This window comes from Pocillopora damicornis, chromosome 6, assembly GCF_964200805.1.
Source record: "Pocillopora damicornis chromosome 6, jaPocDami1.2, whole genome shotgun sequence".
Taxonomy (NCBI): domain Eukaryota; kingdom Metazoa; phylum Cnidaria; class Anthozoa; order Scleractinia; family Pocilloporidae; genus Pocillopora; species Pocillopora damicornis.
In genome coordinates this window covers 19,730,741-19,752,591 of record NC_142675.1, presented here as the reverse complement: position 1 = coordinate 19,752,591, position 21,851 = coordinate 19,730,741, and the positions used below count along the sequence as shown (strand labels likewise).

Below are 21,851 nucleotides of genomic sequence, written 5' to 3'. Positions count from 1 at the left end.
TGAATTTCACAAAAAACAAGTATTAGGTGAAGTTTATTTAAATAAATTATTTTGAATAACAAAAGTGGAACTCATGCACAGTAAGCTTGTTTCGGTGAAAGATCAGTTCAGTCTCTAATTTGCAAATTGAGTCAAAAACGGCAAAAAAAAGATGCTCGCGAAACTTCTGTTGAGCGTAAAAATTGATCTTTTCTTTCTTTCTTTCTTTAGGAAAATGGCGAAATGATTCATCAATTTTCAATGCATGTCAACAGAGTGGAAAATTGTTTGCTAGACGTGACGTCTGCTGAAAAGGTTAACTTTATTCTCTCCGCATAAATGGTCATTCATTTGTTGTAAAAATCTCAAGTTCTCACTGGAGACAGTGTTCACTCTAGAAAACTGAATACATGAGAAGAATATCACTTAGGAACCAGCCATTATTTAATCGCCGGGGGGGAGGGGAGGGGCGGGAGTCGAAGAAGGATTCATGAGGGGGGCGGGGGGGTTAGGTGGTTTTCAGCGGGAACGGAGGGGTATCAGTCGTGGTTGAGAGAGTTTAAAAGGGGGACCATGCAAAATTGACTGTCACTGAGTGGAGATCATTAGATACCACAGAACCTAAGGGAAGATTGGGTAACGTACATCGTGACTGCAACCAAAATGCACCAACTTTCCCCCCAGCGACGTTGAACAATGGCCGCTTCCCTTTATCATTTCAAACTCGAGAGTTTTCATATTTTCCTCGCATGATGTAACGTCGAGCTTAAGTTTTTAACGACTTAAAGATCAATTTTCGATGATTGTTTCAGTGTCGAAGAAAATTAAAATTACATTTTTATTTCAGATTCATTTGAACTTTTGTATGAAAGGAGAGAAAATTTGAAAATAATCGCTTTTTTCACTTAGAACACTCGAATTCAAGTGGAAAAATGATATCTGTAATGATAAACATTGCTTGGACATGTTTGTTGTCAGTTATAGGGACCTAGAGAATCCTCTTTTATCGAAATCTCCGAAACACCTTTCCGAATCGTCTTCTGAGGCTTCAGACAAAACACAGCGAACATAAAACTTTTTGATGTGCTCATCGAGAAACCATAGGGGCATACTTCCTTGCGAGAGCACGTGATAATGAAAATCCCGAATATCGTATTTTGATCCAAGGATTGCTTCGGACTCATTGCGCATTCTCCATATCTCCAACTGGCCAATCATGTACGAAGTCGCTTGACCAGGCCAAGCTTGGTAACGAGAAATTTCTTTCCGTACGATGTCGCTGTTGTCCCACATGTATTGTCTAAATATGGTCAATGCCTCATTACGTGACATGTTCTTGTAATGTAGACCCGTGTCGATGACGAGGCGTAGTGCTCGCCAGATTTGAGATTTTATAACCCCGTAATACCGTAATGGCTGCTCTGTGTATAGATCTAAGAGAGAAAAGAGGCAAAGCGTCGTGTTATTAAGGAGGTATGTCGATGGATTGAAATTCCTAAGTTTACTATTAAGAGATTTACCCTTTACACCGTAAGTGATTAGCATCTGATTTCTCCTTACAGTCCTACCGCTAAATCACACATTAACATGTGCATGAGACTGCAGGAAGTGATCGCCAACCAATTAGCTCCTAACTGTTGAACAAATTCTCCCTCTCGATACTGTAGGAAATGCATAGAGAACATTAAAGAGAATACGTATTTTGACGTGAGGACATTAAGGTTTAAATGTAAGAATTATTAACTAAAAAGTAACTAAGATCTATTTATCATACTGAGTCAATGATTTTCTTCAAGTAAAATTAATTGAACCTTGCATGCGGGGCCAATATCAGAATAACACTTTAGAGCACTTTTACATTGAGCGTCGTAAAACTAAAACCAAAGAAACTACAACAGCCAATCAGAAAGAGGAAAATGCCTTGAAGAACCAATGAAAACTCAGTCACTGAAACCGCTTGAAGCGCGGGAAAACGCGAGTGACCAAGTCATAATTGCTGTTAGTTTTGCATCCAATTAGTTAGGGGCGTGCCGCGAGTTTTCTGGACCAATCGCAGAGCGAAGAAAGCAAAACAAGCGTAATCTCGGATTACTTTAGACACTCAGTTAAAAATGGCACTAACTAACGGACTTAACTAACTTCACAGACAACTGCTAACTGAAAATCGATGTTACCTGAATCGAGGCTCATGAGGGGATGTTCAGCGTAAGTCGCCCAGCCTTCCTTGTAAGCCATAATTGGACTTGGTTTTAATATACTTGGACAAGGTGCTATCCTTCAAATGATAAAATAAAGACAGAGACGAACGTTACTTGCTTTCATTGGTTACCATTTGTGATATTGTATAATGTAGCTTTAGCTTTCCGACAAAACTCTATAGTGGCAACATTTAGATGTGTAATGAAATGGTTTGACTTTTGCGCCTGTGGGTCAAACCCTGTGGGGTCATTTAAATGAAAGCTACTGGGCAGTTCTTCTGTATGATAGTGTTTATTGCACAGTAAAAGGTGGTTCTGACATTGATGTGGGGAGTGACAATTCTAATGAGCAGATACTGACCTCTGACGAAGGGCTAACGCTCGAAACGTCAGGTTTGTAACTCTTAATTGGCCAATCTACGTTATCAATTCAGTTGATAATACTTAATTACCCTGTTAGACTCTCCCACCGACGCAGCACCACAGTTTCTCTACAAATTTACCCCCTTCATTCAGTGATCGGAACTGTTTAATCTCAGCAATATAGTTCTAACTTTGAAGTCTTTTTACTGAACTCCAGTGTGTTGCCATCCGAATCTAGCGCATGAGCAGGCCCTAACTGTTAGCGCTGCGAGACACGCGTTTCTCCGCCACCGGGTAGATTTGAGACGAGTCGGGGAAAGGTTCGCCAGGAATCTAGCACTAATAATGAGGTTTTATTATTAGTTCTAGACCCCTCCCATTGCTCAAGGCCTCATATTTACCCGGGTTCGAAGAAACGCTCGTGCCGAAGCACGAATACTAAGGGCCAGTTCGTAGGTTAAACCGATTCAACCAGAAGTTTCTGATCACTCCTGTTATGTGGTGCAAGAAAATTTGAAAATTAATCCAGAGTGTGTAACCAAACCACAGATCTCTTTCATAGAGGAGGATATGATTTTCATTCTCCTATAAACGAACAGATAAGTCTTCATAGTTCCTCTCTAAAGTGAAAGGTATCTTGTTCTTGTTTAGTTGGCCAAGAGGGCCCAATTACATGCAAACAAATGATTACTAGTTAGCCTCGCCATTTATCAGGAGAGAGGTCCATCTATTGCGCACTTACAGGGGCTGGAATATTGCCTTGTAGCCCTCGGATTGAAGATGATGGCCAGGAACTGCCTCATGTACAGCTGTTGTCCATTCCATGTACTTACACCCCATTCGATCGACGAAAAATGGCAAGTTGTACCTGGCTGTGCGTCGACAGTCACCGACGGATGGCGTATGCGTTGCCACGCCAACGTACCGGGAAAAACTAATAACCGGCTCATCAGGGCAAGTTGGTATCGTCCTTCTGTCGCCATTGAAGTGAAACAGCTTGAGCAGCTTGCCTCGCAAGAATGTCATTGTACTGCGAACAGTTTCCATCCAGTGGGACATGGCGGTATAACGCTGAGGACAATAAATTGTTGCATCTGATCAAAAAAGAATGAAAGGAAAATAAATACAAAAAATGCTGTCAAAAACAATACTTTAAGAATTCATCAAACAACTTGAAAAGACTTCGATAAGGGTATTTCGACGAGCCATTACAAGTGTTTATCTTCCTATACATTATCATTGCGAATGAACAGAAAAACGTGTGTAAATCAGTGTAGTTTAATAATAATGTTATGGAAGACCTGAATTTGATTCTGGATTTTGATAGTGCTAACCTTTATCATTTTTACACCTCTGAAATGCTTTCTCGTCCGATTCGTTTACGGGAAAAGGCTGCTTGTTGATGCAAAACGCGAAAGAGTTCAACTGGCGTTTAAATTCAGACACAGCCTCACTTTCGTTTCTTTGACCTGTTATCTTCTTCGCTATGTCTACAGCTTGTTGGTGATACCTTGTCAGCTGTCTCCATCCAAGGTCATGCACCTCGTCTGACAGAAACAACAGAAGTCCATGTTACTAACATGGCTATACGTTTGACATGACAGAAGTTTATGATTTAAGACATTTCTGAGTAGCTCTTAATTGTAAAGTAAACAAAAAGTTTCCACTGCAGCTTGAGGTAAGCTCTATTCGTTGGAATCTGAGAAGGTTAGATTACGGTTCATCTTGAGTTCTCGATGGCTAAAACGTGTCTTAAAAATCTATCTCATAGATCATACCTTTGCTATGGTTGCTTGTCTGGCTAAAATGATGATCTTGATATGGTGAGCACCATTCACATAAGGACCAGTCAAAATTTATCGCCGGGGGGGAGGGGTCGGAAGATTGGGGGGGGGTGTCAAATGGTTTTCAGGAGGAACGAGGAGGGGAATCAGTCGTCGCCAACTGAGTATAAAGGTGGGACTACTGACAATTAACAGCCAATGAGGGAGAATTATCAGAATACTACAAAAGCCGAGGGGGGATCAGGCAGATTTTGTTGTGACACAAAAAAAAACAACCCGAATAGTCCTTCCCCCCCCCGTCCCCTAGTTTGATTTCATAATTTTCAGAATCACTACTTGCCTGGTGTATACTTTGTTGTGGTGAAATACGAAAGAATTTCCGCATATGCATCTTTTCCTTTCATTATCCCTTCTTTGCCATCTAATGTCTGGTTGGTCTTTATTGACGTCTTTGTCCCGTTGATATACAAGTGATCAACGGGCCTTGTTCCCAGTCCACTGGATACATTGTCAGGCACGCAGTGTGCCACGTGATCATTTTCGAGATAATCAAACAAACTGACCATCGGCATTCCGATGAATTTGACGACGCTGTCTGTTAGAGAGTCGGACATATTTTTTCCATACTTCTCAATCCACGAAGATAAATCTTGCGGTTTTACGTGTCTCGCATAGTTTTCTATACGATTGTGCACTCTATACCAGGATAGCACAGCCTCGGGAGATTTTTGCGTAAAAAGATCACGGTATTTTCTTTTCATGCAGTCAATACCCTCGACACACTCGCTTCTGGAGCGGATCATTCCAGATGTCACACCCTTCTGTAGGTTCAACTTGTACCGTTGGATTCCTTCTCGAAATTTTGGTAGCATCTTTATGAAATCTTCTGCAACTTTCAAAGTTTTGTTCTGATTTGTTAAAAATATGTAAAGGGCCATGTTTAAGTGAAGAGGTAGAGATGCGATTGGTTCCAATGTGCATCTCTGACTCGGACCCAGCATCCAAGCTCCTGATCGACACGGAGAAAAAAAATTATATGAGTCACGACGGTGAACACCCTCTGACTACTAGCATGTAAAATTCGATTATTTCAATACAGAAATTAAGAACAGTTTTTCGACGAAAAGAAAAAACTTTTCTTAAGAATTTTTTTGTTATCTTAGTGGAAATTATCGGCAAATTATAATTAATGACTTTTACTCCCAATAAAACCATTATCTCCTTCGCAGCCGTTCTGTGGAATGTCAAGCAACACACTCTTCCACTCCTAGAGTGGAGGGAGAAGGGAACGCTCTGTGACATCCCAGCGAACGGTTATGAAGAAGATTACTTAAACTATGGTTTTTTTTCGAGGGCACTCTTTCTTTTCCATTTTGTTTTACGTTCAATCTTTACGTTCGTGTCGGTGGTAATCCTTTCAATTATTCTTCTTCCAAACGGAAAATGTAAGTTTATCGTATTCTATGATTCATCAATTGGTAAGCTTCAGTTCCAGTAGAAGAACCAAGTAGGAGAAGACATGGAGTATACGAAGTCTCCCAAACACTCCAGCACTTGGGGTCTCCAAGCGCGTGTTGACATCAAGTGTTATCTAAGTTGTTTCACGCGCTTTGAAGGCTTTCCTGCCACCAGACTCCTTCCTGCTGACAAAAAGAAAGGGCAATAGCTTGAAACCAAATAGAGAATACAGAGGTGCACTTTGGCTAACCTGTATAATAATTGTTTCCATAAGGTTTCCCGAAGAAATGTTTCAATTCGTGCTCCGCAACCGCTAATTGTCGTCTTTCATGTAGCTTTAGTTTTCCCACTTCCAAGCTAGCTTTTATCTCCAACAGTTCTTCATAGAGTCTCTTTGTTTGGTCAGTTAACTTTTTGACTGCCTGTGGCTCTGGGTTGTAAGGTTTAAATTGTTCTTTTGTGAGGTAACTTTTGTAAGGTGTAAAGCTGGTTTGTACTTCTCTTATCTTTCTGAAGAATGGCTCTAAACCTACGGGACCGGAGAGAAAAAGGACAGAAAACACACTAAACTGACTGTAACATTGGTAAAGCGTAGAAAAAACAAGCAAATAATATAAAAACAAATCTTGTTGTGCCAAGCCCGAGGAAACCGTGGTTTCACTCATTATGGGGAAGTTACTTGTAGTTTATGGTTATTACTACACTACGAAATAAGAAAATGCACGAAAAGGGTGAAAATAATGTATAGCGTGTATACATTGTAACAAACCTCAATTTTTTTTGCGTTTTCAGGCGAAAGGAGGCAAGCAGGAGGCGAGTGCCTGGCGTAAACCAAGTATGAGAGGAGCACCAAAAAAACAAAGATATCGAATTTTTTTTTTTGTTTTTTTTGGGAGGGGGTTGTTCGCTTGAAAGACGCAAAAAATAGAGTGTCTTTTTTTTCAGGCTACGTTTACGTATCTTCATCTGAACACGAAACGAGTTGGAAGAATTCGAGACATTTATTTGCCTCTGGTATTCCATACCTTCCGAGGAATTCTTCAGATAAGTCCCTGATTATAAGACGAAAAAGGTCCTGTATTACTTTTAAATTAAACTACCGCTGTGACAGCGTCATAATCGTGTTGTCTAAACACACCTATCGACCCATGAAAGCGCGAATCGTAGTAATTCATATTTTTCCATATTTTTAGATGATTGTGCAATGAGGAAATTCCTAAAAATTCCTCGAGATGTCACAGAACCAGTTTGGAACATTACAAAATTAGCAACGGCAAGTTTTAATCGGGAGCTGGACAACTTTCTCGTTTCCATATGAGTTAGTCATTATTCTTTGCTCGAGGAATAGGACATTCAGATGTTTTCAAAGTTTGCCAAAAGCCACACGGGGATGTGTTATGTAGGCCGCACAAAAGAAATGTGTAAGACTGAAGCAATAATATTTATGACAATATTGATAAAATATAGCATTGACATGACTTGAATGTTAGTTTGCCATTGAAGCTCAAATTTGTCGAACGGTTGTCAAAATAGTGAAGTCACAAAACTAATCAAAGAATTTTATCAGAAAGACTAAAAATTCAATATTTTCCTTACATCGATTAAGTTATCCAAGAATTCTAAACAACAAAACCGCTGAGCATTGTTAAAAGTCATTTAGATCATAGTAAAATTTAAGATGCTTTGCTCTTAGGCAAATTCCTCGCTCCTTTTCAACACGATCGAAAAAGCCGATTACCCTAAAAAAATAGTCTGTCACGAGGACCATGATCTGAGACTTCAGCAGAAGAAAAAATAAATGACCAAAAGCAAACAAACAAATCAAAAATTCCTTACACGAGAATGATGCGTTGGCTATTGTGCCTATTAACTCGATGGAAGAAATATATCAGTAGCAGTTAACGATGGTTGACTGGTACTGCCGGCAAAACATTTTAATACAAGACATCTGTCACAGAGATGACACCTACCTGCAAGCTGACCTCCTGACGAAAACGCACAGCGACTTTCTGTGACTGTCTTGTTTTCGCCAAATGTGTAGTTCTCTTTACTGTCGATCGTTTGATTGAAGGCAGAGTTCTTTTGCGTCTCTGATGTCCGTGTTTGAGACAAAGTTATCAGCACTACCCCAGCTACAAGGAAGCAAAATCCCAACACGAAAACAAAGGCAGTTAAATGAAAGATGGAAACCTTCGATTGTCGTCGATTCATGCGTTCCGACGAGTCCGACTCAAGGGTCTTGCTTGAGGAATTGTGCCGCAAGGAAGACGCAAAGTTTAATTCGTGATCATCCATCGTTTAGCGTTGACAATAATTCTGTCGATTCTGATAGCAGTTCAGGACAAAAGACACGTATAGACTGCAACGCAAAGAGCATTAAATTTGATACAGGATTATGTTCATTAGTGTTGATGTAACTTGTGACAGACATTGATGTATTCTGCCCGTTAGAACGCGCACTGGGCTCAAGGGGAATTTCCTAACATCAACAGCATAAACTCTTATAGAAATTTTTCATTAACTCGAAAAACCTATTAGTCTTGGGTGTTTGATCATTTCTCATGGCCCGGGGGCACTTACATTTGTTCTGGAATCCTCGCTAGCTTTCATACCACAGTTTACAATTGCAAGGTTTTATTTAGATTGGTTTTGCCACAATGACAATCCAAGCATTATTGCATATATATGTTAAACATCTGACGTCTAATCCTTAAAATAATTCATATAAACAAAGAAAAGTCTAAATTATTGTGTTCTTCAAATTTACATTTTTATCTTAATCTCTTATCTATCAGGAAATACTTATTACAATTTACCTGATTACAATATTTAGAACCGAAATTAAAATTTTGGCTTCGAGGATGAAGTCGTCTTATACAATAGTTATTTCTATTAGATGTCATCTTTGGGAAGGCTAAAAGTTCAATATTACACAGACTAACGTCGGTACTTCTTCCATTCAACGAGAGAGATTTGCGTTTATTTCGCGTTTGTAGTCACAGGAAACGTACACGAACAAGTAGAGAGCGATCGCTTCACCCTTCTTTGACTCATAAAAAGCAAATATACATTCTTGTTGAAATGGTACAATCTCTGTTGTGGCTGGTAATTTGGTGATGCACCTTATCACATTTCACTTTGGTAATACAAAAAAGACCGTGATGCCACCACTGATACCTTATCGTGCACTTAAAAAATGGATATTGCTGATTTTTTTATTTGCCTCCAACAAATCTTATGCAAAACGATCTTGAATTATGTAGAAAAAGGTTATTTGCCTAGTGCAATTTTCTTTGAAAATTTTCGTATTTTTTAAAATAAAAAAGAAAGTAAGTTCCTTTGCAAATAAGATATGAAATGTTTTGCCTGTAATAACCATGCAACCAGTGTAAAATAACTGGATACGTGTATGTAAATATCCTTGCATTCAGTAATCGGTAATCTTTGGACGAAATCATGGGTTTTTTTTTTCTTTTTTTTTTCATGACTCGAGTTCTTTACTGTCAACTGGACATTTTCTTTTGGGAAACCGTATCTCTATATGTGTCTTTTTTCAATTTCAAAGAAATCAAAACTAAATCTACTTTTTTATTTAAACATTTTGCGTTTTTTGTTGTTGTTCTTTTTTCTGTTGGTTTTGTCGTATTTTGTTGTTGTTTTTTGTTTATTTTTCCAGTTTTTACTACTCACTGATGTTTGCTTTGCCTTTTTTTTAGGTCAATTTCCTATGTTCCAAGTTCAACATAGGGGCTGGTTACCATCCACTACTACAATCCTCCAGTCCAAGGTTTTAGATTTCCAAGTACACGTGGCAACCGAACGCGCAAGCGCAATTTATTTTAACTAAAACATGGCGGATGGACAGACGCAGAGATATATTCTTCAGACAAATGGTCATTTAATGCGTCTTTGACGCAAATTATTTCTTTAGATATTCTTTCTCACGAAAGATATCATTATGTCAAATCTCTTTTTCGTGGTGCTAGTTTTATTTAGCTTCCTAATGATCGTAAATTGCAGAACCTTACGCGGTGTTTTCAGCTCTCGTTCGGCCCGACTGTATCAGGGTCAGTATCTGACTAAGTTCTGCTTTTACGGTAAGTTTTAATTCAGCTGGGAATGAATTTTTGTCTTTTCATTTATTAACCTACGATAACAGGAGACGCAATTTCAAGAAACACTCGTTTTATTATCCAGAGGTGTGTGTGAGCAGGTAGAATTTCAGCTTCTGCGAATTTTCGCGACAGTTGATTTGTGGGTCGTTAGATGTGCTTACCGCCAGTTCACCACGTATTGCTATGTTATATGAATATTATTTAAACTCGCCCTTCTGTGATTTTCCTCAGAAAATGGCCACGGAAAGCATGAGCCATGATGGCCAGCTAAATGTGTATCTGTCATTCCCGAAACACATAGATGACGCTTTTGAGGTGGAGCAATTCTCGAGAGATTCTAGTGATTGCTTGTTGATTTAATTTTTCTTGTCATATCATTATGTACATTAGGTGATGCCCTGGTTACTTTTAAGTTAAACACAACCTCAAGTGGAAAACTGTATTTTTTCCTTGATGAGAAATGGCCATTGGTGGAGCAAACATCACAGTGTCAGAACAGGCTTGATATGGCTCAATATTCATGTAAGTCGAACAACTTTATTTGTTTGATACTCATGAATGGTAAAGACACTCTCTGTATGCACATAGAGAATGTCCCTTCCACTTTATCAGATATTTTAGGGTCCGCACACAATGTATGACAGACCTCTTTAACTTCAAGAAATGACCAACATATAACCTCTCCCTTTAAGATCCATACATTGTCCAGCAAACAAGTAATGAGAAAACTCGAACTTGTCAGAGAGAAGTTGATATCTTGAATGAACTAGAAATTAAAAGTGTAGCAGCCAGAGGGGTGAACTAACAATCAGATCTTTGGAGTTAAAGGGTTAACTTGGATGATTTATACTTATAATTGAGCCATTAATGAATTATCAATTATGGAGATCCTTTTTAACCAGTATTGCTGGGCCTCTTTCAGTTGCACTTGAAACTACATCAGGAGAAAATAAGTTTTCCCCTTGGGATGACCCCAAGGTATGGTATGTTCTGTATGCGGATTCTGTGACCTGTGACCCTAGTGTGCCAGCTCTTGATGACATTGCATTCACTTTGGAAATGCTTAATCCTGATTCTGGTGGAAAACCAACAAATCACTGTGGCTGTGATGAGACAGGTCAGCATTTGTATTGTAAAATGAGTGAAACTTGAATGAAGAATTCTTGTTCTGGAATATTAATTAGGAAGGCTCCAGAATCCAAGCAGTTCATATTTTGAATCAGATGGTAACCAAGTCCTTTGCCATTCTTAAGTGGCCGGTAGTTTCTCTCAGTTTCTGTACAACGAAACAGGAAGAAATTACCAAGAGTGTTGCCACTTTCCCCAAGATGTAATGTTCATCCATCAGAGGTTATACTTGCTTCCTCTTCTGTTTCCAATTGCCAGCCTCATCAGTATATTTTCAGGAGCAACAGTATTTTATTACTTTATTTACAGGTTTGCTTTCATTCTATGAGGTGCTGGCATTCCTTTACTTTGCTGGAGCAATAGCTTATGGTCAGCGTCTGTGGCAGACTATACAGAAAGGAGGACCCATGCACTTGGTATGTTTGTATTAACCCTTTACACCTTAACATCATTATGCATATTCTCCACACTGTTCTCTATACATTTCCTAAGGTGCTGACAAGGAGAATTTGTTTCACAATCAAGAGCTTCTTTAGTTTGCGATCATTTCTTTTATTCTCATGACCTCAATGTGTGATCCCAGGGTGAAACTGTAAGGAGAAATTTTATGCTAGTGACTCTTAGGGGTAAAAGGGTTAACCTTGGTCAAGGTATCAGTTCCTCTTACTAAAGATCAAGCATTCCTTTTACTGCTACTGAAAGGAATTTTATGTCAAACTAAAATAGTATGATTTTGCTTAGTTGGCTGTGTTTGCTGTCATTGTTCCTTTCTGGTGATAAAAAAAGGCCAGATTTGTAGTGTATAGCACTGCAGATTAAGATGTTTCATTTTGAACCCCAGAACCAGTTTCTTGAAAGTCCTGGTAGCTCTATGGGTCCAAAACCATTTTTTTAAATTTTAGTTTAATGGATAAATGTGTGGATCTTAGCTAAAAAATTAGTCCTTTCTGTTTCATTTTCTGATATTTTCAGTCTGAATTTCAAAACTACCGATACATGTGTCTCATTCTTGAATGTAATTTTGAGTATTGGTAGCTAATTGGCCTGGTGTGTGTCACTGGTGTTTCTTGCACAAGAATTTACCAAAAATCTGCTGTAAGAGCCTGAATCTAGGCAACTTCATGCTAAGTTGAGTCATGTCCAGGTTCCCACAGTGTCAAAACCTCAACCTACTGTGGACAGTCTTTTATGTTATTTTATGAGTCCACTTAAAATCCACATTTGCTTTTAATTATATCCACACATGAGACTGGCCTCAATAAAATATTACTGTTGAGACATTTTTGTTTTGTGTAATCTTTAGGTGATCAAAATGCTGTCAATAGCCCTGATTTACCAAGGCATAGGACACTTTCTCACTCTCATTCATCTCTACAGGTATTCACAATTTTTATTTTCATTTGCACAGATTTTGTGGTGAAAGTTTTAATCACAAGCATGTAATCACTTGATTATTCTAACTGTTACAATTTTTTAAACCCTAGATATTCCAAAGATGGTGAAGGCTATCCTCTTCTTGATAATCTCTCCACAGGTAAACATTGTGAAAGAAAGTTACTTTATTACACATAGTCCTCTTACTACACTTAATCCTTTAGCTTCCATGAGTGACTAAGACAGAATTTCTCCTTACAATATCAATACAATATCAACCAGACGAGTGATGAGAATAAAGAAAACTATAAATTTTTTGGATAATTCATTGATCCAATACTAAATTCTGTGAACTAACATTATAAGAATCATATGTTTGACAGTAAGGAGAATTACAAATTTGGTCTGGGAGTTAAAGGGTTAAGTTGTTTCAATTGCCATTGTCATGAATAGAAATGCATTATAAGCATCTCATCAAGGAGAACAGGCTAAATTCTTAAACCCTTAAGAGTTGTAAGAATCTAATTTCTCCCAACAGTATCATCCCTAAATCAAACATTAAGGTCACGAGAGTTAAGGAAATGATCACAAACTCAAGAAGCTTGTGTTTGTTAAACAAATTCTCCTAATTATAACTACCATACAAAATTCACTCCTTCTCCTTCATTCCATGTAAACTGTACATTGCTAATGCTCACCTCATATTAAAGACTCTTGGTTCCAGTCAAAGAGGGTAAATAGAGATATAGTATACACAAAGCAAGAATCAAAGTACTTCCTGTTGAGCAGGTCACACCATACCCTTTCAGGCCAAACATCAGGACCATGACTTCTTCCCTTGTGGGGTAAATCCAACAAAAACTTTAATCTTTTGTATTCGATATTTTATTACAGCAGTTAATGGCCTTGCAGGATATCAGATGTTACTGATGATGGCCAAGTTATCTACAGGATGGACTCTGAGTTCTTCTTTTTCAACTCTGGATCCAAAACAAATGAAGCAGATTAATATTGGTGTTATTGTAGTTTCAGGTTTTGAGGTGTGTTGCCAACCACTTCCTAAACTAACACTTGACACAGTTATTTGATTGAAACTGATGCTGGAAATGTCAGCTTAAGAGTCTCTTTATGGTGACCAATTCACATCACCTACTCAGATGATGAAACCAAATTATGTTGTTATACCCCTACAAACATAGCACTACAGTTTCTTTTAATCATAAACTTAATCTCATTATTCAACAACAACATAAAATTCCTTTTTGACATATTTGCTTTTTCCTCATTTGGGAAGCAAGATCTCAATTACTGGTAATGGAACACATCAATAAGGTGGTGGAACACATCATGGAAAGTCTTGGAATTTTAAGATTTTTAAAAAAATGAACCTTTGTGAACTCATTTTGCAAGGGCTTTTGTGGCACCAACTTTATCTCTGATTTCTCTTGAATTGTGCTTGGGAAAAATTTACAAAAGAGGGATTTCTGCCATTAGAATTTTAATTATGACAGCCTACCCTAATTTATCATCTGCTTTTATTTGCAGGTCATGTTGTCATTTTGGGATACAACTCTTCTTTTAGTTCTTATAAAAATTTTGATAGCTGGTGGCTTTGGTGCCAACATAAGTAAGAAAATCACAGAAGAACGAAGTACACTCCGTAGGGAATTTTATAATAAGTTTGCAAAGGTGGGTATCATGTTTTAATGATACATATACATGTACCCCATTTCTCATGTTGCAGACTGAGGTAGTTCATAAAAACTAAGGTAACTGCATTTTTTTTTCAGTGTTGTTTGACGTGGCTTTTAGCATACCCAGCTTTAGCAGTTTTGTCATTGGTATTACCTGTTCATTCAAGATTTAAGGTAACTATGATTAAATTCAGATCAAGGTACAGTGTATTGAAATAGGTTTGATTATAAACAACTCACTTTTGATAGTACATGATAAGGGGTGGTTTATTTCTCAAAGGTTAAATGTGATTACTGCTACTTGAAATAGTGCATGATTGGGTATGTGATACAGGCCCCTCAAAACCCCTACCTTATCATAGTCTATTTTGTGGCTACTTATAGACCATCTGGGTCACTTCTTGGCAAAATGTGATTTTTTTTTATCCCAACTTTGTCACTTTTTGTTTATAAAGCCTTTTTTAGTACACCAACCTAAAATAAATTGGTTCAATTGTTGATTTGAATTTAGATCACTTTACTTTTTGCCTTTAATTCAAACTTTCTGGTAATTTTCTAACTGACCCTACCTACAAGAATTTTCTTACCCCCGAAATCCTGAAAAAGCACAACCCCATTCTATTCCCTCTTTTAAAAAAGTAACACCATTAATCAATCCAGACATGAAAATACAACCCCATCTGCAGCACATCCCCATCCCCTACCTCCCCCATCTTCTGCTATCCCTATACTGTTAGAAGTGGACTAACTTGAAACTGAACTTTCATGAATACTTTTATATCTGTTGATTTCAGGTTATCATATGGGGCTTGTTGACTGCTCAGTCAATGTCAATCCTTTTGCTATACAGACTCTTTTTATCAAGGAGTTTATATTGGGAGGTATCTTCTCTTGCTACCAGTACTCTTCCTCTTCGCATGGACAGAAGTGAAGGCAGCAAGACATACAACTCTGAGACTAGGACTGTTAGAATACACAAACACATTGCTGTTAATTGAATACAAACATCTCTCTGTTATTTAGGGCTAATGGAATGATAAGGTCCATGCAATCAGATAGAGGAGCTCTGATAGGGTTAGTAAGTCCTCGTGATAAGATGAATTTAACCGTATCTGACAGAGCCTGCAAGGAAGCTGTCATTATTAACTTGTGGCATAAGCATTTCTTTTCCTGTGAGGGCTTGTGCAACAGGAGGTGGTAAGAGGTTTCTGAGGGGTTTGGCAGACACCTTGGAACCCCTTCCAGGTATTTAACCTTTCTGGAAGACAAAGAAACGCTTGTGCTGCAGTGCTTATCACAAGGGCCTGCCCATGGGATATCTGCAATTGGCAAGTGGTAAACCCTCTCTTCACCTTTAAACCCTTAACCTTCCAAAGGCTCTGCTACTTATGACAAATCTAGAGACCATTGTCATGCACTGTTTTGTTTTTGTATCATGAATTGAACATCATCTCATGTCAATGACTGCATGAAGTCAAATCAATTTGTCTTCTAAAGACTTGCAGTGATGTTCAAGTCGTTTTGTGTCTCCCTCAATAACATGTGGACTCTAAGGTTTCAGATCCAAACTTGCTACTTTGTGCTCTTCTACCATCAGTCATCATTTTTACGGACTTTCACATGCAGAAGAAAAATGATTTACACCAATATCCAATCTCTCTGTAATGCTGCATTGCTATTGAAACCAGGGTTAAAGGCATTTTCTAAAATAACTGAGCACCCTGATTGGTCAAACACTTATTGTGTCTTGCAATGGTAAATTCAGAGAAAAATTGAAGTTTATTATATAAAAGCATTAGATGGCTTATCTTATTGGTTTTGCGAGATGTTGGGAAAACAACAAAAAGGTTGTAAATCACTTGCCTCTGGCTCGTGATTTTTTCAAACTTTTCTCATGTTCTCCCATCATCCTGTGTGGGTCACCAATTGAAAAAGCGGTTTATTGCATAATATAAAACATAAATAAAATTCCATAGTTTGCATGTTATAAAAAGATACAGTATGTTGAGGCTCAATTTTTTCTACATGTGCCAGTCGTGTATTTGGAAAACCTTTCTACAGTGTGGTAAATTCCAAGCTACTGACAATCTGAAGCTATAATCTCTTTGAGTTACCATGAATTACAAGATTTTCAGGTATCAAAAAAATTCTTTATCAAATGTAAATGGATATTTTATTACAATAAAATCATGAAGTGACAATTTTGTTTGGTATTGCTTTCAAACCTAAGTTTTTTAAGGAACTGGGAACAATTTGGTTTGAAACCCGTCATCTTCTGTCCCTTCGATCACTGAAGTTATTTCTGTCCCGTCTCTCATAATTCCTACTTTCATCTCGATGATCTCCTGGCCTATTGAACCTGTCTCTTTTTCTTTCATCTACCTCATGCCCTCTATTGTCACGCGATGAGTAACGATAGTCTCTGTCTCTTTGCTCCTTACGGTTACTAGTTATGTAATTGTCACGGAATTCGTGAGTATGTGCTTCACGGTCACGCTCACGAATATATTGTTCACGATTGCGTGCTTCGCGATCGCTTTCATTAATTTCTCGCTCACGCTTACGATCACTGATGTGCCCATCGCGGACATGTTTGTTTGAATCTCTACCCTGTTTGTTAGTGTGATGGTCTCTAAAATCATGATCACGTCCACTGTCATGCACCACACTAGCTTTCACATTCTGCAAATCACGGTCACGAGACAGATCTCTGTCATTCCCTTCCCTTTTGTTATCAGACCCAAGCACACTTCTCTTTTTACTGGTAGGTTCTTCAAGATCCTCTTGCCCTAAGCTGGACAACATTTTCTTTCTCTTTTGCAATTTCTCTTCTTTGAGTTTCTTGTCTTTCTTTGCTTTTTTCTCTTTCTTTCTCTTCTTAGGTAGTTCAAGGATCTCCTCATCTTCTGAGGCTGGTGGTGATGGTGAAGGTGTTTTAGGAGCACAGCCTTCCTCAATAATCTCCTTTCTTTTCCCATGTTCATCCTTTTCATCACTTAATGGTCTTCGATAATTTGAGCAGTGATCCACTCTGATTATTCTGCCACCAAGCTTTAGAAAAGACAGAAACAATCCTATTGTAAGTTTAAAAACTGTACAGTGTACTACAGGAATTAAAATAAGAGAAGGGCATGCTCCAAACATAATGTAATACAAACTAGTAAATAGCATCCAATTGCTCTTTACTACATGACCCCCCAATCACTCATAAGGTCAAGTAAGTAGATGAAATGATAATTAAAGAATATCTTGATTGTTGAACAAATTCTTCTCATCAGAACCTTTGGAAATGTAGGGAGAACAATAAGGAGGATGCATTTACTAATATTGAGGAGGCAACATGAAAGTGTCACAAACCAGAATCTTAACAGAATACCAAGGGCTTTACTAATACTCAGTCAGTTGATAGTACAATTAATTATGACTGTTTCCTCTTTGAAAACATTAATGAGTGGAAAATCTGACCTTGATTCCATTGAAGTTGTCCACAGCCAATATTGTGCTTCGTTGGTCTTCATAGCACAAAAAGCAAAATCCTTTTGATTTTCCAGTTTTCTTGTCTCTCACCAGATTTATGTTCACAATTTCCCCATACCTATCCACAAATGCCAAATCAATGTGAGGAAACAATGATCCAAATAGACAATTTTTGAGCAGGTTAAAGAGGCTTGATTGGTTCCAGAAAATGGTTTGCTTCTGAAAGAAGCACTGCCAATAGATTTAGAAGATTGAACCCATCGTTAACATTTTAGTTATTTAATACACATGTTTGTTGTTTGTAGAAGTGACAGACATTTTCAAAATCTAATGGCAGTCATCATCATCTTCATGATATCTAAATTTTTAAACAACACTGCTGCTAGAAAAACTTGAACATCAGCAAAAGGTGGCCATCTTAACAGTAAACAAACTAATGTGAATGAAAAGAAATTATCAATCAGAAATTTGACAACTTACTGTGAAAACACACACAGGACATCGCCCTCAGTGAGATCAAAAGGTAGGCCACCTGCAAAGAGAGAGAGAGCTTACAGTTAATGTAAGGACATGTATTTGCAAGAGTGCATGACATGAGCAACTGACAGCATCCATCAATAAGCCAGGGGTTTTCATAACAGGCTGCCAATGTTGTGATAGGCAGCTGTGGCCAGAAAAGGGGGCTGAATGGCAGCATCCAAACAAGAGAGCCTTCACACATGCTAGACAAATGGCCATACATGGTCTCAAAAGCAGCGGCAAACCAATGGTAACCAGCTTTTAATAAAACCCCTGGATTATATTACATGCATTTCATTAAGTGGCAAAGCATGCATACATTCACAGAGTTCTACTATACTGCATAGACCAGCCCCTCACATTTGGGAGGTTACATCTCCATGAGTTTTTCCACAAATCCCTCTCATAATTGGCTACTTTACTGCAATTAAAGTTTTCTTTAAAGCAGTTTCAATGAATTTTTACTCACTGGTCTGTGTCTTAAAAAGGGGAATAATAAAGGTTATCTTGAGCAGCATTTTATGCGCAGAAAATGAAAGGCACAATGAAATTGGTTATCAGTGGAAAGGTAGCTCATTTTGACGGTGAGTATGAAAACTTTTAATCAACGTTACCTATGAAGACGTAAGCACTATCTTTGTACTGCTTGTGCCATGCCTGGCTGTCCTCCACACCCATCTCCAACATTCTTTCATTCATTTTCTGAATGTTTTTGACGTTTCTGTGAAGAGTAATACACTGATCACTATAAATTCAACTCTGAACTGACAGCTGTGTGAACAAATCTTGGACGAAGATTGGTAACCTTGTAACGACGCGTACATTTACACTTCAAACACGAGCGAAAGAATAAATATTGAATGAGAGATCTTAACAAAACATAAGCCCCGCTCTTTGGAAGTTGGTTGCATTATCTGCCAACAGCGCACACATATCTACCGACGGACCATAAGTAATGTATCTATTTTCGTGAAACTACGATGATCAATCGATTTACTCACGTTAAAGGATTCATGGTTATCTTCAGACTTCTATATTCTTTAATTTAGATGAAAAAATTGGCGTTATTTCTGGCTTTTATTGCGATATTTCTTCCTCTTCAAATCTTTACAATGGTTTACAAAATGGCGCCGATTTCAACACTGACCAGCGTTGCGTGGACTCACTTTATCCAAATTAGGTAAAGATGGCCGAATTTGGATAAAGTTTTCTCTTAGAAGAGGATTGCGTGATAAAAGTGACGAAATGTCACGAAATGTGTAGCATTTAGAAGAGCAGATTGAAAAGCAGAACATTTTCCAATCTTGCAAAATTATGCAAAAAAGTACTTGGACTGGTGGGCATACATCAACTGTTATTTCACTAGACGTGAACAAAGAAGGTGTTGTAGCTTCAGGTGGCGAAGGAGAACTTAATGTCTGGTCAAAAGATGGGTCATCTCATAACAAACTTTTATGTCCTTCGCCATCGACCCAGCTGGATGATTCGAAAGACATCAATGGTGTCTGCTTTTGCGTGAAAAATCCAGAACGTTTATACGCATCATGTAGGAACAAAGTGTTTGGTTATGATCTCAGAAATCCGTCATCAACTGTTTGTGAATTTGAATTTAACCAAGATGAAATTAACCAGGTAGCTATTCACTACAAGGGCGGTTTTCTTGCCGCGTGCGATGACAGCGGTGACATTAAAGTGATTGACGTGCTATTAGGAAGGTTGTTCAAAACCCTGCGTGGTAGAAATGATAACATATGCTCAACAGTTCAGTTCAGGCCCAACAGACCGTGGGAAATACTGTCTGGGTCTATGGATTACAGAATTATCAGTTGGGATTTCTCATCCGGGAGAGCACTTCAGGAACTTAATGTCCAAGAGCTAGATGAGGACAGCAATCAAGGGGCCTATTTCCTGAACCCACCTTTTGTGCACTCAGTTCATATGGCAGGAGATGGGAGGATGTTTGCAGCTGGACTAGGTATTCAAAAAATGTATATATTGATGCACAACAAAATTTAGTTGTCAAACACCATAAGGAATGCATTGAACATTCCCAGGGAGAGGGGGTGTAATTAATTGTCTTTGAGTCAAAGGGTTAAGGTCTCACCCCTTGTAGGGTCATTTTTTAATTTTTATTTTTCTGCGGGGAAAACACTTACTCTCACAGTAACTCTATCCACTAACAAAAAAAAAAAAAAACCAAAAAATGTTAAGGACAACTTGTATTCATACATTGCTACTTGCATTTCATAAAATATGCTGCAATCTGATCGGCTACACTATATGTTATCTATTGCATTATAACTAGTGAGTTGTCTTACAGTGTATAGTTATTAACTAATTGAATTAAAACATGAACGTGTCTTCTTGTTGAGGAGATTTATACTTTTACAGTCAAATTATTAAGTATTCTAAATAATTTTAGTACTCTCGTCAACTTATCCTTTGCCTTGTGATGATTAATTGTTGACAAAAACTTGAGAAGTAAGGTTTCCTTTGCAGGTAGTGGCAACATCCAACTCTTCAGGTTTGAAGGCAAGAAAAAATTTATTCCTGATGAGTGTCTAAAAAAGCATTCTTCCAGTGTAACACAAGTCCACTTTGCTAGATTTCACCCAAACAACTTATTGGTGTCAGGTGGAGATGACAGTAGGATTGTTACTTGGAATTTATGTGGTAGTGCATGCAATGGTGACTCAGGTGCAGAGCCCAATCTTGAGTCAAATGCAAGTGCTGTCGGTATTGCCCATGAAATTAACCATGGATCCAAGATAAACTGGATAGCATCTGGTTCACAGAGAGAGAGTATATTTGTGGCTGATCTAACAAGTGACATCTCAGTGTACCATGTATCATGACAACCGTTGTCAATAGATATGAGTATGTTAGGTGGATCAGTGCCATGTTGGACATAAAACAAGAAGACTATATAAGGGTGACACAATTACTAGTAACCTTGTAGTTTTCATCATGGCCCCTTCATTAACAACACTCAAATGACAATGGTAGGAGGCAAACCAGTTGGCTGTTTACAAGCACAGTAGACCAGTTGAACAAGGGATTAGCCAGAAACAAATCCATCAAGTGGATGGAGTGGGACATGAACCCTGGACCTTCATTTGCCCATGCTGCCACCTCCAGGAAAAGTTCAAGCTGTTGGACAGCTGCCACTCATCATTCTCTTTGATAATACTCTCTCTCTTAACTCCCAATTAATTATTCTCTCGACTGACTGCCAAAATTTCTTTGTAAACTAGACAGGAGAATTCCATTTTTAATCAAGGTAACACCCTTAAGCTGACAAGATTTTCTGTTCTTATAAGCTGTTTGCCAGTTGATGTATTGCAACTGCAATAAAGTGGCAAGGGAATCACTTCTAGGAGTTAAAATTTAAACCCTCAGTCTCTTTCGAGTAGTTACTTGGGCTTGTCACACACCACTCTCTCCTCCTTGGAAGGAAATCACATACTTTTGAGAACCGCAACCGTTTTTTTAGTTCTGAGTCATGTGACATTGGGCGTGTCCCAATGACGTCATCAACAGGCTTGCACTCACTTTCTGCTACAACTGTCCAAAGTTGGTCCATTGATAGTGACATAACATCGAGTTACACCAACCTAAATTTACTGTATCAAAATATTTCACTAGAAATTACGAGACAAATCTGAGGAGACTCCGCATACAGCCATATCGTTTGACTGTTTTTAGTTTGATCAATAAGAGCTCTTTCCGATTGATGTCAAAGCACCAAAACCAAAATAATCA

The 21,851-nt window shown here is 38.2% G+C and overlaps 4 protein-coding genes across 4 annotated transcripts; 2 read left to right on the top strand and 2 right to left on the bottom strand.

Moving 5' to 3' along the window:
- Nucleotides 1-9: 9 nt before the first annotated feature.
- LOC113675353 (uncharacterized) lies at nt 10-8,205 on the bottom strand. The gene is made up of 7 exons (XM_089208797.1): nt 7,753-8,205; nt 6,033-6,311; nt 4,665-5,333; nt 3,875-4,087; nt 3,283-3,634; nt 2,154-2,254; nt 10-1,412 (listed from the first exon to the last, which is right to left on the bottom strand). The coding sequence occupies exons 1-7, from the start codon at nt 8,075-8,077 to the stop codon at nt 958-960; spliced, it is 2,394 nt and encodes a 797-aa protein (XP_089064923.1). The 5' UTR covers nt 8,078-8,205; the 3' UTR covers nt 10-957.
- A 1,405-nt stretch (nt 8,206-9,610) lies between these two features.
- On the top strand, nt 9,611-16,294 carry LOC113675346 (integral membrane protein GPR180). The gene is made up of 10 exons (XM_027191913.2): nt 9,611-9,879; nt 10,288-10,419; nt 10,820-11,014; nt 11,335-11,441; nt 12,329-12,402; nt 12,510-12,559; nt 13,294-13,439; nt 13,945-14,088; nt 14,190-14,267; nt 14,888-16,294. Exons 1-10 carry the CDS (start codon nt 9,741-9,743, stop codon nt 15,089-15,091), a joined length of 1,269 nt encoding a protein of 422 aa, XP_027047714.2. The 5' UTR covers nt 9,611-9,740; the 3' UTR covers nt 15,092-16,294.
- Nucleotides 15,854-19,240, bottom strand: LOC113675347 (uncharacterized). The gene is made up of 5 exons (XM_027191914.2): nt 19,091-19,240; nt 18,704-18,810; nt 18,051-18,102; nt 17,559-17,688; nt 15,854-17,144 (listed from the first exon to the last, which is right to left on the bottom strand). The coding sequence occupies exons 1-5, from the start codon at nt 19,102-19,104 to the stop codon at nt 16,362-16,364; spliced, it is 1,086 nt and encodes a 361-aa protein (XP_027047715.2). The 5' UTR covers nt 19,105-19,240; the 3' UTR covers nt 15,854-16,361.
- An 82-nt stretch (nt 19,241-19,322) lies between these two features.
- LOC113675260 (WD repeat-containing protein 53) lies at nt 19,323-21,475 on the top strand. The gene is made up of 2 exons (XM_027191809.2): nt 19,323-20,064; nt 20,589-21,475. The coding sequence occupies exons 1-2, from the start codon at nt 19,404-19,406 to the stop codon at nt 20,942-20,944; spliced, it is 1,017 nt and encodes a 338-aa protein (XP_027047610.2). The 5' UTR covers nt 19,323-19,403; the 3' UTR covers nt 20,945-21,475.
- The last annotated feature ends 376 nt before the right edge of the window (nt 21,476-21,851 follow it).

Bases quoted from the DNA above. Each gene is read 5' to 3' on its own strand.
- LOC113675353 (XM_089208797.1), bottom strand. From the start codon at position 8,077: ATGGATGATCACGAATTAAACTTTGCGTCTTCCTTGCGGCACAATTCC. The intron at 4,088-4,664 runs GCAAGTAGTGAT...TGTTTCTGTCAG, and splicing joins CACAACAAAGTATACACCAG to ACGAGGTGCATGACCTTGGA. The intron at 3,635-3,874 runs GTTAGCACTATC...TTTTTTGATCAG, and splicing joins GAGGTGTAAAAATGATAAAG to ATGCAACAATTTATTGTCCT.
- LOC113675346 (XM_027191913.2), top strand. From the start codon at position 9,741: ATGTCAAATCTCTTTTTCGTGGTGCTAGTTTTATTTAGCTTCCTAATG. The intron at 9,880-10,287 runs GTAAGTTTTAAT...TATGTACATTAG, and splicing joins GACTAAGTTCTGCTTTTACG to GTGATGCCCTGGTTACTTTT. The intron at 14,089-14,189 runs GTGGGTATCATG...TTTTTTTTTCAG, and splicing joins TTTATAATAAGTTTGCAAAG to TGTTGTTTGACGTGGCTTTT.
- LOC113675347 (XM_027191914.2), bottom strand. The intron at 18,103-18,703 runs GTAACGTTGATT...CTCTCTTTGCAG, and splicing joins TAGTGCTTACGTCTTCATAG to GTGGCCTACCTTTTGATCTC. The intron at 17,689-18,050 runs GTAAGTTGTCAA...ATTTGTGGATAG, and splicing joins GTCCTGTGTGTGTTTTCACA to GTATGGGGAAATTGTGAACA.
- LOC113675260 (XM_027191809.2), top strand. From the start codon at position 19,404: ATGCAAAAAAGTACTTGGACTGGTGGGCATACATCAACTGTTATTTCA. The intron at 20,065-20,588 runs GTATTCAAAAAA...TTTCCTTTGCAG, and splicing joins GATGTTTGCAGCTGGACTAG to GTAGTGGCAACATCCAACTC.